This window comes from Boeremia exigua, assembly GCF_020726555.1.
Source record: "Boeremia exigua strain MPI-SDFR-AT-0100 chromosome Unknown C7974scaffold_5, whole genome shotgun sequence".
NCBI lineage: Eukaryota > Fungi > Ascomycota > Dothideomycetes > Pleosporales > Didymellaceae > Boeremia > Boeremia exigua.
The window spans coordinates 976,801-990,824 of NW_025763522.1; the positions used below are offsets into that span (position 1 = coordinate 976,801).

The following is a 14,024-nucleotide window of genomic DNA, read 5'->3' on the forward strand; positions in this document are numbered from 1 at the left end:
GCGGGTTGATCGGATGCGCGTTACAAGATGGTGTGCAGGCTTCCATGCATGCGCTTGCAGGTGCATGGAGGCAGAAAGGTGGGGCAAATTCAACCACGTGATGCGCGCGTAAGTTTGGTGTTTCCCATGTCCCGCACGCGTCACCGACACTTCATCTCTCATACATCTCAACACAATATGATATGTCAAAGCATTCAACAACGCGTCCATACCGACTGTATCCAGCGTACTGCTTCCAGTCCTCGCCTACTTATGATGCCTGGGTGAAGCTCACGGCTGCTGATATCCATGCGCTCAGATCCGAGCCGGATTTCCGAGGTAGGACATAGATCAAAGGCGTGGTTGCACAGGCTGACTCAGTCCTCAGGACAGAACATATACTTCTACCTGAATCACCCCATACGCTACGTGCGTGTCGTCGGCGTCGTTGTAGCCATCGATGACATCAATTTCAGATACACCGCCCTTACGCTGGACGATGGAAGTGGCACGACTGTCGAGCTGAAGATTGTAAGGATCGGTCCAGATGAACAAGCCTTCAAGAAAAATTCCTCCAACACCACGATCAGCAACGTCAATGTTGTGAGCCACGTTGGTATCTTCGAGGTCACAGTCGATGATCACAGTCTGGACATTGGCACGGTTCTCAAAGCCAAAGGAACGATTTCCGAGTTCCGTGGAATGAAGCAGATGGAGCTGAAAAGAGTTCAGGTCGTTTCCTCGACGAACGAGGAGTTGCAAGCTTGGGCCGAGACCGCGGCTTTCAAAACCGCCATCTTGTCAATTCCCTGGCGTATCACTTCCGCCCAGCATAGCGAGATCAAGAGCAAGATCAAAGCAGACAAGAAGATGGCGAAGGAGTACGACAAACGCCTACGAGAGTATCAAGCGAAGAAAGCCGAGCACGATGCGCAGAAAGAGGCGAAGCGCGAGGCCCGGCGACGCAAAGAAGAGGCGATGATGAATGCAGGGGCTCTAATCTGATTACGATACGGCGAAGGCACATTACCTGGCTTGGACTTGGGTTCCAGGCTCCGCGCTCATCACAACGCACACATTGTATTTGTGTGAAGCCGTTGCAGGAATGCTCCAACCCTAAGGCGTCCTTTGACCCCTGAAAGCGAACATCATGCGAGGTGGCGGATTTTCGAAAGATTTGAACAGACCAGCCGGCAGGGCGGCGGCAGGGCGGCGCAACTCGCTACAAGTACAAACCTCTGCAGACTTCACAAAGCATTCGGCTTCTACAGCTCAAACCAGGAAAGGAAGATGACCCGATAAAGTGCTAGCTTTATGAAGTCCGTCTCGATGATTGCCCGTCGTACCAAGCGGTGTCTTATGCATAGGGACATCCAGACGGCAAAAGCACGATGATCTGCAATGAAGCCAATATTTCTATTCCTCGCAGTCTTGCTGACGGTCTGCGCGTTCTCCGTCACCCAGACCGACTCAGAATACTTTGGCCAGACGCCGTTTGCATCGAACATTTCAATCCAGCGCTGGAGGCCATCAGAAGCGGAGGCTACTGCCGCCGCAAATAGTGGTCATTGGCAGGCACGATCCAGCAAAACATTGCGATTATGGTTATCTAATCAGCTCTAGTCCTTCCGGTTGCTTGAGGAGGGCCAGAAAAGGGCCACGAAATCCTCATCCAACAAGTCTAGTCTAACACTCTAGTATTAGATCAGATGCCAGCATGATATATAGCATCAGGTCCCAAGTCAATCCTGCAGTCCTCCCTTTTGTCTTCAAGACCATGTCCAGAAGATCCCGCAACATAACATCTGCAGGGCAGCTCCCAAGATTCTGTCGGCTATAAGTTGATGCTGCTAAACGTCAACATCTCACCCAAGCTACATTTCTAGAGATACTAGCATACGTCCGCTAAAGACGACATCTACGGTCTACCCTTGGAAAAAATTACCAGTTTGGCCTTGGCTGGGTTCTTTGAATCTATTTTGAGCTGTCGGCCTTTTCGGCTTTCCGAACTGCGAACACCCCCACCGGGCTTCACAATTAACAATTAACTAGCTTCTAGCCTCGCGTGCATTCGCCAATCAAGCGTAACACAGCCGTGACTACGTGTAAGACCTAAGCCACTTCACTGCTCGGACGTACGTGACGCTCATCCGATAAAGTGACCAAGCAGCTGCAATGACACATATTTGAGTCGAGAACTTTTCAGGTTTGTCATTCGTAATTGCCACGAGCCAATTCGCGTTCCTGCCTACGTTTTGTGCTGCAAAGACTGCCTGGCGACAGATATCGTCCAACGAATGGTATTACTACTACCATTGGCAAGTAACGTATTTGTTGCACAAAACGATTCTGACTGATACGCTTCCACAAAATAAAGCACGCAGGTCAAGCATTATCTTTGGGCGCACGGAGGTTGGGCATTATTCGGGGTGCATCATGCAGTATCTCGGCTACGGTGTACAGCTTGTTCGCAATACGTTCCTAGGAGCCGTGTACCATTTGGGAGAAAGCAATTGCCGCTATGGTCTTCGCTCTACTGACATGTCACCACGCCGTCAGGTTTGGTAACAACTACACATGTATCTTCATGCCTTCTGTATGACCCGTGCATTGGCCATAGTTGATCACAATCGGACATCGTCGTTGTGAACCGTGCAACAATATCGAAGTGGCCGTCACGCGGTCGTGGATACAAGGGTTGGGTATCTCCAATCCGTTCCCGCCCACGAAAACCAAGGCTCCAAGATACCGAGACCAAGCCGCCATATCGACTACGAAGTATTTAAAGAGGACGGTGGAGGATACTCCACTTCCTTCATACTCAACGTTACGTTGCCTACAATACAGTAGATCACGCTTTCTAACGCCACAGTTTAGTGTTTGCCATACGAGAACTAAAAGCTCAATTCCGACTTAACGAACCTCCCTTATACTTGGCACTCGAATGTCCTCTACAATCAACACTTTATGGACTCTACACACAGGTCCTGGCGGCACCATGCGTGCTTTCAGCGACACCAGTTTACCAAGATCCGACCCAATGCATATTTGGATTGAGCAGTCCTGGAAGCCTGAAAATGCGGACACGCCCGTTATCAATGTCCCCCTGCATTGGCACCAACATCACGACGAGCACCTCCAGGTCCTTACTGGCGCAGTGAACATTTTCCATCACGGAAGTTGGCATGTCGTGACTCCAGAGACTGGTATAGTTGTCTCGGAGCGCGGCGATGTGCATGGCTTCCACGGTTTCCCCGGCGTGGGGTTCGTGCTTAAGGAGAGTGTTACACCTGCGGGTGAATACAAAGTCGGATTTTTCTGGGACGCCTTCCAGGATGGCCAACCAGGCTTTTTACGTGCTGCGAGGCTAGCTTGGTCTAGTGATTACTATCCCGCAGTGACGAAATGGAAGTGGATGGATTGGATGGTATGTCGAATGCGACAAAATGTCCGCAACTTCGAGACTCGATCATTCCGCTAACGTGCACACAGCTCGTGTGTGTTGTAGGGGGATTCACGAGGTTTTGTAAATTAGGGCCAGATGTTCAAAGCAATACAGCGCGCAAGAGGTGAGACAGTATCATGGAGCCGAAATTGAGATTTTGAAGAGAACGTAGAGGACAAAAAGCCTATAATGTTTATCATAAGAGCCTTTTATATATCAAAGTTGTTGCTGGTAAACCTTGTTTGCTGGAGAACTACACACCCTAACTGAAACGTTATCCTGAATTGTAATGGTATGTACGAAGACCACAATCTCTCCGGTGCCGCAAAATTTGGTGGTACAGAATAGGATGACTTGTTCTCGCATTCTCTTTCGTGTTCGTAATTGCAATTCTGCTTTGGGCGTCGGCAAATCTATTAATGATATCTTGGCCTACAATTTGCCAGCCTTTACAACGCGTTAATGGAAGGTATAACTACGTAATCTGCTCTGTATTTGCTTGCCAAACTCGGCCCCGATCTTAGCTCTAGCCGTGCGACTTCCTTGCACATGGCCCATCGGACCCGGGGCACCGAGATACCGACTCCCTGCCACCACAATTGTACTAGATCGGTCGACAAATAAAAGAGCGAATGAATATGGTTGGTGATAGTCTGCACTAGAATTCGCTACCTCGGGTTACGGAGTTAAGGTAGAATCCTTGCTTTATCTGATTTAAAGGCATACACGTCTTCCCTCCCTACGCTAGCCAAATCTTAAGAAAGCTCTTCGCTTTCAATACGTCTTCCTCCAACGTCTTTCCAGTCTCAGATCGAGCCATAACCGACCTGCAACCCCAGAAGCCACGCATAGAAACGTCACCAAGCCAAACCAGAGCTATCAAGATGTCAAGCCGTACTGCTATTCCTTCGCGCATCCCCAGCCTTGGTCAGGTCCTCATTGTGCTTGTTTCCCTGACCACAAGTGTTGGCGCCTTCCTCGCCGACTGGAATGACACGCACATCTATCACCCTCAGTGGCTTCCTCACGCCAAGTTCCATAACGGGCAAACAATGTCAATGGGACTACTCCTTGGCCTTGCAACACTATGGTACGCTTTCGTCCCAGGAAGACTGCCATCAAAGAGTGGTCTCTCAGCCGAGGCATGGACTAACGTGCGCCGTTCGGCGGCGCTGGAGCGACTGCACACTACAATACTGCTGGGAACCCTATACTGGGTGACGCAGGCGAGTGCACACTTTTACCCCGGTGTGGCCGCATTCGATCCTGTGCCCGGTCGCGAGCACGAGGTACACGACCCACTCCTGCAGGCCAAGATAGAGGTCGTTATGCTTGGTATGCTGTTAGCGACGTGGTGGCTAGAGAAGAAGCGGATTCTATCAGAGCTCGTATGATAAAGAGGGGATTTTAGAAAGAGCTTGGATGGCGGAAGGTTTTTGAGGAGTTGTGCACCTTGTGGTTTGCGAATCTGTGTATTTGGCAGCAGGTTGAAGCAAGCTACAACAGGTATACGTGTATGGCAACATATCGACGGGAAAAAACGAGTCGTGTCTGTAAAGCTGGGGTGGGAGAGATCACAACCTGCTACCGTCCGTATGCCTCCGCTATGGCCTGAGAGATGGTCATGAACACGAGAAATTATTAGCGCAGCATGATTGAAACTTTGCTAAGAGCTCTCAAAATGTCAGAAAAGAAAAGTAAAGAAAAGGGTTACTATGATCTCTGCAAACGTAGAGCGTGAGCGGGGTCTCATACAAGCGGGTTCTTCTTTATCGGCACTATTCAGGTTACGTCAACTCTGACTTGAGTTTTGTTCAGGAAGATACCACAGGCCGTTTCTGCTGCGCCCTGTTGACGGTGAGACGTGTTGGCAGCTTGTAGGGGTCTGTTTTGTTCACGGCCTCATGGAAGGCCAGGCGATTGACCGGTCAGAAAAGGAGAAAAGGGTGTGACGCGGAAAGCTGAGGACTTTGATGTCATTTGATGTACTCATCAGCTGTCACCCCAGACTCGACGTCAGTCCTCCTCGCGGATCGCCATCTAGGTTCTGTGCTGGACTCAGAACTTCGGGATAAACATGGGCGTCTCCTGCTTCCACTTCTGGTAGTCCTTCCTGTCGCCGTACCGCTTATCGTACTTGTTCTCGCTCAACGGCACACCACTGACCTTCAACAACAAGAACGACACAAACGCCGGACTCACCGCACACAACCCCGTAACCAGCACCTTACCCGCCGCACCCAGCCCGCTCAGACCCAGCGCAGCCTGCGCCGGTTGCCGCACGAGAAGACCCGCAGCCGCAATCGCAATGCCGGTCCACAGCGTCGCCTCGCCGAAGTAGTTGGGGTGGCGCGACTTGGACCACAACCCGTGCGTCAGAAACTCCTCCGAGTGCTTCTTCGCCTTCTTCTCCTCCACCCACTTGCTCTTCTGCCTGTCGGCAACAACCTCAAAGGCCAGGCCGAAGACGAAGATGGCCAGCCCGAGCACGTCGGTGAGGTATGGTTTCGCGGATATCGCAGCGCCGAAGCCCGTTGCTGCGAACGCGCTGCGCGGCAGGCTGTTGACGAGGATCACGGGAAGCGTGCACAGCGACACCCACGTCGCCTGGGCGAAGAACGCGACGTAGAACTTCGACGGCGACGTGCGGATGTTGTCGAAGCGGCTATCCTTGCCCTCGTCCGACGAGATGCGGCTGAACAAGTACGAGCCCACTGCGCAAGTCAGCACCAGACACGGCCACACAGGAGAAGGATGAAGACATACACCTCGTCGCCCAGATCCCCACCGCCGCACTCAACACCGCCTGTCTCCACCACCACCCGCCTTGCCCCAGTCCTCCAGCACCCAGGTACTCCGCCAACCCGCCCACAGCTGCGCCGGCCTGCTTCGCGCGCAGATACGGCAGCACCAGCGACGCGCCCACGCAGCTGATGTACGTCAGGCTACCGCTGAGGTCGTAGTAACGCTCGGTCTGGGCCGCGATGGCGGGGACGGCAACGGCGGTCTGGATGCCGTATGCGATTGCGACGGAGGGGACGAGTGTGCGCAGGAGGGGGTTTTTGAAGGCCGTAAGGCGGAGGAGCGTTTGTGTCAGCGTCATCTTGGTGTGTGCCTCCTGGCTCTTGTAGTCTCTCGGAAAGTCAAAGTCAAAGAATCAAGATAAAGAATAAGAGGACTTGTTAGATATTCAATAATGCAATTCGAGTCACAGTGTCTATCTAGCCCAGCACAATCCCCCCGGGCCCAAGGCCGCGTATTTAACATTTTGGCGTGCATGTGCATTGTTGGGCGCCCCAGCGCGACCGGACGATGCAGGCGCCGCGAACAGAGATGTGGGAGTTCTGGATTCGCGGCCGCGATCGAGCGCGTCATTGCGCGCCTGAACGGGACGACGCGGCGGGGCGGATTTTCACGTGCGCGCGGGCGCGTCGCGGACGTCGGGCGCCGTGGTGTCCGATCCGGGGCTTGCGGTGGCATCTGGCCGCGATTGCGCAACGCCTGGCTGGAATTAGGGTACCGATGGAGTTTGGGCCGGGCACGCGCAGGACGACGTCACTGGTGCATAGGGCTAGAGGGTGCGAAATGCTGTCTAAGTTTGTTGCTATGAAAGTGCTCTATCAACATGCCGGGGGCCTCGTTCAATATCGTGCGGCGTGAGCCGCCAAAGGGTATGAGTACTTTTGCGGCGCCTGTAACTCCTGTTCGCCAATTGTGCGTGCCTATAAGCTGCCTCCTCTATGATGCATGGTGCCCGCTCGCGACCTGCGTGGTCCAGATCGAGATACCGCACTGGACCAGCGTCTAATCCTCGAACTTGAAGCCCTTGCCGCCGGAGGTGTCAATCAGACCGCCGCGGTAGGAGCCCCGCTTGCCCTTGTTCTTCTCCTTGGTGAAGCCCTTGCCCTTGGTGACGATGAGCTTTGCGTGTGCGCGGTCGGCGTAGTCGTACGAGACGTAGGCGTTGCTGGAGAGCTCGGGCAGGACCTCGACGTCGGCCTTGATGCGCTGGAAGCGGTTCTCGACGTGGCTGCGCTTCTTGTTGGGCTCCTCGTCATCACCGTCGCGCTTGCGCTTGTTGGTGGCAGGCGCAGGAGGGGATGTGGCAGCGAGGGTGGCAGAGGAGTCGGAGCCGGTGCGCTTGACGGCAGGGGTCTTCTCGTCGTCGTCGTCGTCGTCGGAGTCAGAAGAGCTGTCGGAGCTTGAACCACTGGAGGAAGAAGACGAGTCAGAGTCGCTGTCAGACGAGTCGGAGTCGGAGGAGCTCGACGCTGACGAGGAAGCGACCGAGGCAGCCTTCTTGACCTTCTTGGTCTTTGTCGCCTTCTTCGCCTTTGCGGGCTTCTCGTCCTCGGACTCTGAGCTGCTGCTGTCGCTGGAGCTGTCGCTGTCTGAGGAGCTGTCCGAATCGCTGGAGGCGCTCGAGGAGTCGTCGGAGGCGGGGAGGGGTACGCTGGCGGGCTCGACCTCGGCCTCAGACTCGCTGGAGGAGTCGTCGCTGGAGTCGCTGGAGTCGCTGGAGGACGAGGAGGCAGACGACGAAGACACCGACTTGGCCTTCTTGGCCTTCTTCTCCTTCTTGGGCGCCGGTGCTGGTGCCGCCTCCTCGTCTGAAGAGCTGTCGGAGTCGGAGCTTGACGAGTCGGAGCTGGAGTCGGAGCTGGAGTCGCTGCTCGAGCTGGAGTCGTCCTTCTTTGCGACCTTCTTGGCCTTCTTCGCGGGCTTTTTGGCCTCGGCCTCAGACTCGCTGCTGCTGTCGCTGTCCGAGTCGCTGCTGGAGTCGCTGCTAGAGTCGCTGTCCGAGGCGCTGCTGTCGCTGCTCGAGTCGCTGCTGGCGGCCTTCTCGTCGACGTCCATGGCGTCAGACTTGTTGGCCTGGGCAGTCGCCCATGCCGCAAAGCCCTTGAGGCTGGCGGCGGCGCTCTCGTGGCCGGCCTGGGCGAGGAAGGCCTGCACGAGGTCGAGGTCGGTCTGCACGTTGGCCGGGGCCGTGGAGCTCTTCTTGTCGGACTTGGCCATGGCTGCAATCGGTCGTGTGCGAGGGTGTCGCTGGCCAGAGATTCCTCGAAAAAGTTCAGGCGGCGCGCTAGTGGCTAGCGCGAACGGCCCCGGCTCCACCACGCTGGCCAACACCGAGCCAGCCAGCCCTCCCTCGCAGCATCGCAGCTCATTGCGCGTCCACGGCCGCCCAGCCCGTCCAATCCAGCCCGTCGCGCGAGAGCTCTGCGAGCCGCCCGCGTCGCCGCCCCGCACTGCCCCGATCGCCCGTGCAGCTCCGCCCGCACCGCCTGCCTGCCCGACACACGGCCCCGAGCTCCCCCTCACATTTGATGGCCACGTCCACGGCCCTGCCCGCTTGCGCACAGCCGCGCTAGCACAGGAGTCGGCCGCAGCGCCGCCCAGCATCCGCGCGCTCCTGCACGAGCTGCCGTGCAACGTTCCAGCACCGCCGCCAAGATGGACGGCCGGCCGCGCAACAACTACCCCAATGGCCTGGGAGACCCGCGCGCCCCGGGCAGAGGCCCCGCGCCTGGAGCTTCGCGGGGGCCGCCCTCCACCACCAGCTCGGGCGCCGCGTCGTCGTCCATGTCTCGCGCCGAGCGCTTCGACGACGAGCGCCGCCGCATCACCGAGAGCTGCTTCGCCAAGGTCGACGACCAGGGGCAGCTGCAGGAGTCGTACATCACCCACATCCGCGTCACCGAGGATGCCGTCTATCCCCAGTCGCCGGCGCCGCCCACCTCGGCCGCCTCCAACAAGAAGGGGCGTATCATCATGATCTCCGTGCGGAACACGGGCCGAGTCAAGCTGCACAAGGCGCGTGAGAACGCCAACGGCAGCTTCTCCATTGGCAAGACCTGGCCCATGGAGGATCTCACCGCCGTCGAGAACTTCGTACAGCTGGAGCCCAAGTCCCAGGAAGAAGAGCAGAAGAAGCAGTGGGCCGGCGAGAAGGGCTTCATGGTCACCATCTCGAAGCCGTACTACTGGGAGGCAGGCACCGCCAAAGAGAAGGAGTTCTTCATCGGCAGCATGGTGAAGATCTACAACAAGTACACAAAGGGCGACTTTCCCATCTTGTCCGGATTCGGCGCCGCCGAGTTGAACAGCCTGACGAATGGCCGGCCGCACCTGGCGACAGCAGAAGGCAAGGCCAGCGCGAAACTAGGAGGACGTGAGGAATTGCAGGATCCAGCCGTGCAGCGGCAATTCCCACCCAAGTCGCCAGGACCGCCACCTCGGAGACCAGGCGACTTCTCGTCCGCTCCCTCCGACGAAGGAAGAAGAGGACCTACACCACAGACCTCGAACCCGAACTTCAGAAGACCTCCCGGCGAGTTTGCCGGACCTCGAAGACCTGGGCAGGACGAGCGCGGTGGCAGCAGGCCAAGTACCGGAGACGATGCCCGCCGGCCCTCACCGTTCAACCAGAATCAAAACATGCCGCCTGTGCCGTCCTTGCGGCAGAAACCATCCATGGAACAAAGCATTCGATCGCGACCTAGCGGCGAAAGCATGAGACCGCGTCAACAAATGCGAGACCCTGTACCACCAACGCCACCAATGCCGTCTCAAAATCTGACACCCCAATCCTCGACATCTGCATTTGGTGTTCGACCAGAGACCCCACAATCAGGCGGCGACTTTGTTCCGAACTTGCCGTCGGCACTGAGTCCAGGGAGACGAGTACAGGCCGATGATGCTCGCTCTCAACGATCACAGAGGTCTTTTGATGAGCAGTCGTTCGAGAGTGCAAGTGCAAATATGCCTCCACCTGAGCAGCGCAGACAGAATGGATTTCCGTCGCCCAGGCGAGATATATCTCCAAGAGGCCTTAGGCCCGGCACAGCTCAAAGCAACGCGAGTTCGATCACTGGTCGCGTCGAGGATATGCCTCCAGAAGCACCTCCACAGCGCCGTAGACCATTTATGGACTCTCAACCATCCTCGCTATCACAGCAGAGTGCTGTCAGCACCGATAATGAGGGAGGTTCGTTCCGCACCCCATCAGCCACCCCGCCGCCCCCGCTAGAAGTCCCGCCGCGGAGGAGACCACAAGATATCCCAGACAGGCTCAAGCCTGCCTCTCGAGATGGATCAGCGCCTCCACAGAACATGCCACAAGCCATGCCGCCGCCAACATCGCCGCTTCCACCACCCCCGCCTGCAGTTCTGCCTGAGCCGCCGGCACCTGTGACTGTGCCTGCACCTGAGCCTGCGCCAGCGCCTGCGCCTGTGCCCGCGCCAGCGCCCGAACCGGTAGCCGTAGAAGAGCCCCCAGTTCAACAGCAAGCACCTAGTGAACCAGCTGCGGCGCAGCCTGCAGAGGCCTCTTTAGCTGCCGCAGAGGAGAAGGAGTCTCAGGCAGGCGCGAACCGGTTCCCAATGCTGAAGAAGACAGTATCACCTCCAGCGGATGCTGCGAATAAGTTCCGTAAACTGGCTGCAGCTGCAGGTGCCTTCAAGCCCCGAGCTGGAGGTGCCGCTGCAAAGCTGCTTGCAAAGGAGACAAAGACGTCTGATGAACCTGATGGCATCAGCGGGGTATTCGTGCCCAAGCGACTAGCACCTGTAGAGGCACCCAAAGAAGAGGCTGTTGAGAAAAAGGCGGATGAGCCTGGGTCAAGACCGACGTCAAGCCGCGCATCAAGGGATCTGCCGAAGATCACCACTGATGCTGTACCCGCAGTCACTGTTTCGGGCCCACTTTCGCCTGTCCCGGCCATAGAAGAGCCTCAACCGGAGCTTGCAGAAGAGGAGGCCCTTCGAGCACCAACCCCAGAGGCATTGGAGGCCACCACTGCTGATGTGGTAGCTGATCCAGAGCCACGTAAGAAGAAGAGACGCTCTAATCAACAGGTCATGAACATTTCCAAGCTTGGCATTGATCCCTCCATCATGGACGAGCGAGGTCTGGGCTTCGAAAGTCTGCTTACAGAACTCGGTTGGGGAGGTAGTGACATTACACCGAAACATATTGAGACCCTTGAGATTGACATCAAGCGTGAGATTGCACGTGTTGAAGCGGGTAGCTGGCTCAATCATCTTGAACAGAAAGATGATCGAGTCGAAGCCGTTGAACGTATGCTGGATCGTGCTATCGCAGAGTGCGACGAAATGGAAGGTCTGCTTACCTTGTACAACGTCGAATTAAGTGTAAGTTGCTTCCAACACCGGCATCAGCATTCCGCAGCTAACAACTTCAACAGAGTCTGAACGACGACATTGCCTTCATTGAAGCACAAAGTCAGGGTCTCCAGGTGCAGACAGCTAATCAACGCTTGCTGCAACACGAACTACGACAGCTGGTTGAGACGATTTCGATTACGACCGATCAACTAGAAGTCTTGCGACGTGCGCCGATCGGCAAGCTCGGCGGCTTGAACGAGATTGAAGATGCACTGGTGTTGCTTTACAAGGCACTACTCACCATCGATCCTGCCTTCGTCGCAGGCAGAGGCGCCAGTCTGGGGAAAGCAACGAGTAGCTCCGGCTTTGGCAATAGCGAGCTCGCGACCATGCAAGCCTTGCAGGAGAAGCGCGATAACTACCTCGGTGAGGGCGCTATGTTCTTGGACCGACTGAAGAAGCATATGGAGATTACTTTCGGTGCTGCTTTTCTGACGACAATGGACGCTCTGAAGCAGATTGATCAAGGTTCCATGCCATCTCTGAGGAAAAACATCGAGGCGCATGACGCTGGCCGGAGCGAACTTTGGATGTTGAGTCCAGTCATCCTCTTTGCTAAAGAGATTGATCGAAATTCTTGGGATACTCTGATCCGCATGTATCAAGGCCAAGCTGCTCAACTATATCAACAAGAGGTCCGCGACAACATGTTGGCCTGGAGACGATTTGCCCGGAAACCTGGAGGTGATGAACAGGACCTGCTTTTCACCAGCACACAAGAAAAGGAGCCCGAGAGCATGGCAGGAACTGCGCGTAAGCTCACCGTCAAGCGCTCTCAAACACTGGCTCGTGGCCTTCGCTCAGCATCAGGCGATAAGGAGACCAAGGTTGTCAGAGCTCCACAAGATGGCAAGCTGCATGCCTTCGACGTGTTCGGGAGGGTGTTGGATGACATCGGTCCAGTTCTACTCACTGAGCAAAACTTCATCACTGAGTTCTTCCACGCTACATCCACAGATGCCATCGACTTTCCAGATGCAGTAGCGTCTGCGCCGCCACAATCCCGTCGTGGACCAAATTTGTGGATCAGGAAGCAGTTCGAGGCCGACAGATCGATGGCTAAGCGCGTTGCTGATGTCATGGAGGACATATTCTCGTTCTGGCCGACTGAGATCCAGAGCCTTGTGGACTGGGCTGTTGGGTCGGATCCCCTTCAAGGAGTGGGTATATTGACAGCTGTCGATCGTAAATTGGTCGACATCGAAGACTCAAACCAGGATTTCCTCACACGTACGTTGCAGAAGATCCACGAACGCCTGAAGGGCCTTTTCAGTCGTTTCCTCGACGAGCAGATCCGCGCGATCGAGGACACCAAAGTCAAGATCAAAAAGCGCAAGGGAGTGATTGCCTTTATGAAGACGTTCCCTCACTTCTCCATGGCCATTGAGAACATGCTGCTGTCGCCGTCGGATGGCGGCGATCAGCTTGAGATCCGGCGCATGGTCAACGACGGCTACCAAAGGATCAACAAAGCTATGTTTGAAAGCTTGAAGGTCATTGCCAAAGAATCACCTACGGTCATGGGCACGCAAGGCCAGGGTGATCCGGAGGATAAAGAAGCCCTTAACTACCACATTCTGCTCATTGAGAACATGAACCATTATATGGAAGAGGTCGATGCCCGCCCTGACACTGTCCTTGACTACTGGAAAGGCAAAGCTCAGGACGAGTACACTGAGCACATGAACCTCTACGTCGACGCGGTTGTACGCCGCCCGCTCGGCAAGCTACTGGTAAGTTTGCGTTAACCGTATGCGCCGCTTGTTACTAACTTACCGCCAGGAATTCATTGAGTCGACTGAAACCCTGCTCGCTGCCCGCGGTGGCTCGCCAGTATCTATTGCTCAGCGATCGTCACACTCACGCTCCGTATTCAAGAAACTCGTAAACTCGCACGACGCCAAGGAAATGCGCAAGGGCATTGAAGCGCTGAAGAAGCGCGTCGACAAGCATTTTGGCGATGCCGATGATCCGAGCATCAGTCGTGACTTGGTATTCAAGGTGCTCAAAGAATGCGAGAGGAAGTACATCGGGGTCGGCGAAAGAGTGCAGAGGATCAATCAGGACGTATACCAGGGCGAGGTTGAAGTCGACTGGGGTACGAACGAGGTGCAGGGTGCCTTCAGGCGATAATGTCTCGGAAAGATAGGTGACTGGTGTACTACATGAAGCGTTGTGTGTATGTGGGACTGATCGATGTTGTATATGGTACACTTGCATTGGAATGGCAGCAGGCTACGGCCCCTGCTTGTTTATGGCGTTCACATTGGGCGACGCTGCGTTCAGATGATTGAATCTATGACGTTTACTTCACACATTCACTGCTCTGAGTCCCTGCACATGCGGGATTGATGTTCGCCAGCTCCACTAGTTCATGCGGGAAGCGTGCAGGAGCGTGCACGCACTGCGA

The 14,024-nt window shown here is 55.7% G+C and overlaps 6 protein-coding genes across 6 annotated transcripts; 4 read left to right on the plus strand and 2 right to left on the minus strand.

Moving 5' to 3' along the window:
* The first annotated feature begins 149 nt into the window (after nucleotides 1-149).
* C7974DRAFT_167951 (uncharacterized protein) lies at nucleotides 150-1,114 on the plus strand. The gene is made up of 2 exons (XM_046136087.1): nucleotides 150-318; nucleotides 368-1,114. The coding sequence occupies exons 1-2, from the start codon at nucleotides 183-185 to the stop codon at nucleotides 982-984; spliced, it is 753 nt and encodes a 250-aa protein (XP_045998000.1). The 5' UTR covers nucleotides 150-182; the 3' UTR covers nucleotides 985-1,114.
* A 1,863-nt stretch (nucleotides 1,115-2,977) lies between these two features.
* C7974DRAFT_375341 (uncharacterized protein) lies at nucleotides 2,978-3,552 on the plus strand (the record flags this gene model as incomplete). The annotated part of the gene is made up of 2 exons (XM_046140201.1): nucleotides 2,978-3,406; nucleotides 3,472-3,552. The coding sequence occupies 2 exons, from the start codon at nucleotides 2,978-2,980 to the stop codon at nucleotides 3,550-3,552; spliced, it is 510 nt and encodes a 169-aa protein (XP_045998001.1).
* A 489-nt stretch (nucleotides 3,553-4,041) lies between these two features.
* Nucleotides 4,042-5,113, plus strand: C7974DRAFT_167972 (uncharacterized protein). The gene has a single exon (XM_046136088.1). The coding sequence runs from the start codon at nucleotides 4,309-4,311 to the stop codon at nucleotides 4,816-4,818; it is 510 nt and encodes a 169-aa protein (XP_045998002.1). The 5' UTR covers nucleotides 4,042-4,308; the 3' UTR covers nucleotides 4,819-5,113.
* A 369-nt stretch (nucleotides 5,114-5,482) lies between these two features.
* Nucleotides 5,483-6,527, minus strand: C7974DRAFT_309141 (uncharacterized protein; the record flags this gene model as incomplete). The annotated part of the gene is made up of 2 exons (XM_046138211.1): nucleotides 5,483-6,138; nucleotides 6,191-6,527. 2 exons carry the CDS (start codon nucleotides 6,525-6,527, stop codon nucleotides 5,483-5,485), a joined length of 993 nt encoding a protein of 330 aa, XP_045998003.1.
* A 424-nt stretch (nucleotides 6,528-6,951) lies between these two features.
* On the minus strand, nucleotides 6,952-8,462 carry C7974DRAFT_392394 (SRP40, C-terminal domain-containing protein). The gene has a single exon (XM_046141674.1). The coding sequence runs from the start codon at nucleotides 8,441-8,443 to the stop codon at nucleotides 7,229-7,231; it is 1,215 nt and encodes a 404-aa protein (XP_045998004.1). The 5' UTR covers nucleotides 8,444-8,462; the 3' UTR covers nucleotides 6,952-7,228.
* A 125-nt stretch (nucleotides 8,463-8,587) lies between these two features.
* Nucleotides 8,588-13,927, plus strand: C7974DRAFT_357524 (exocyst complex component Sec3-domain-containing protein). The gene is made up of 3 exons (XM_046139621.1): nucleotides 8,588-11,581; nucleotides 11,635-13,347; nucleotides 13,397-13,927. The coding sequence occupies exons 1-3, from the start codon at nucleotides 8,882-8,884 to the stop codon at nucleotides 13,745-13,747; spliced, it is 4,764 nt and encodes a 1,587-aa protein (XP_045998005.1). The 5' UTR covers nucleotides 8,588-8,881; the 3' UTR covers nucleotides 13,748-13,927.
* The last annotated feature ends 97 nt before the right edge of the window (nucleotides 13,928-14,024 follow it).

Coding starts and splice junctions, on each gene's coding strand:
- C7974DRAFT_167951 (XM_046136087.1), top strand. CDS start 183: ATGTCAAAGCATTCAACAACGCGTCCATACCGACTGTATCCAGCGTAC. Junction 319..367: donor ATCCGAGCCGGATTTCCGAG/GTAGGACATAGA, acceptor CTCAGTCCTCAG/GACAGAACATATACTTCTAC.
- C7974DRAFT_167972 (XM_046136088.1), top strand. CDS start 4,309: ATGTCAAGCCGTACTGCTATTCCTTCGCGCATCCCCAGCCTTGGTCAG.
- C7974DRAFT_392394 (XM_046141674.1), bottom strand. CDS start 8,443: ATGGCCAAGTCCGACAAGAAGAGCTCCACGGCCCCGGCCAACGTGCAG.
- C7974DRAFT_357524 (XM_046139621.1), top strand. CDS start 8,882: ATGGACGGCCGGCCGCGCAACAACTACCCCAATGGCCTGGGAGACCCG. Junction 11,582..11,634: donor TGTACAACGTCGAATTAAGT/GTAAGTTGCTTC, acceptor CAACTTCAACAG/AGTCTGAACGACGACATTGC. Junction 13,348..13,396: donor GCCCGCTCGGCAAGCTACTG/GTAAGTTTGCGT, acceptor ACTTACCGCCAG/GAATTCATTGAGTCGACTGA.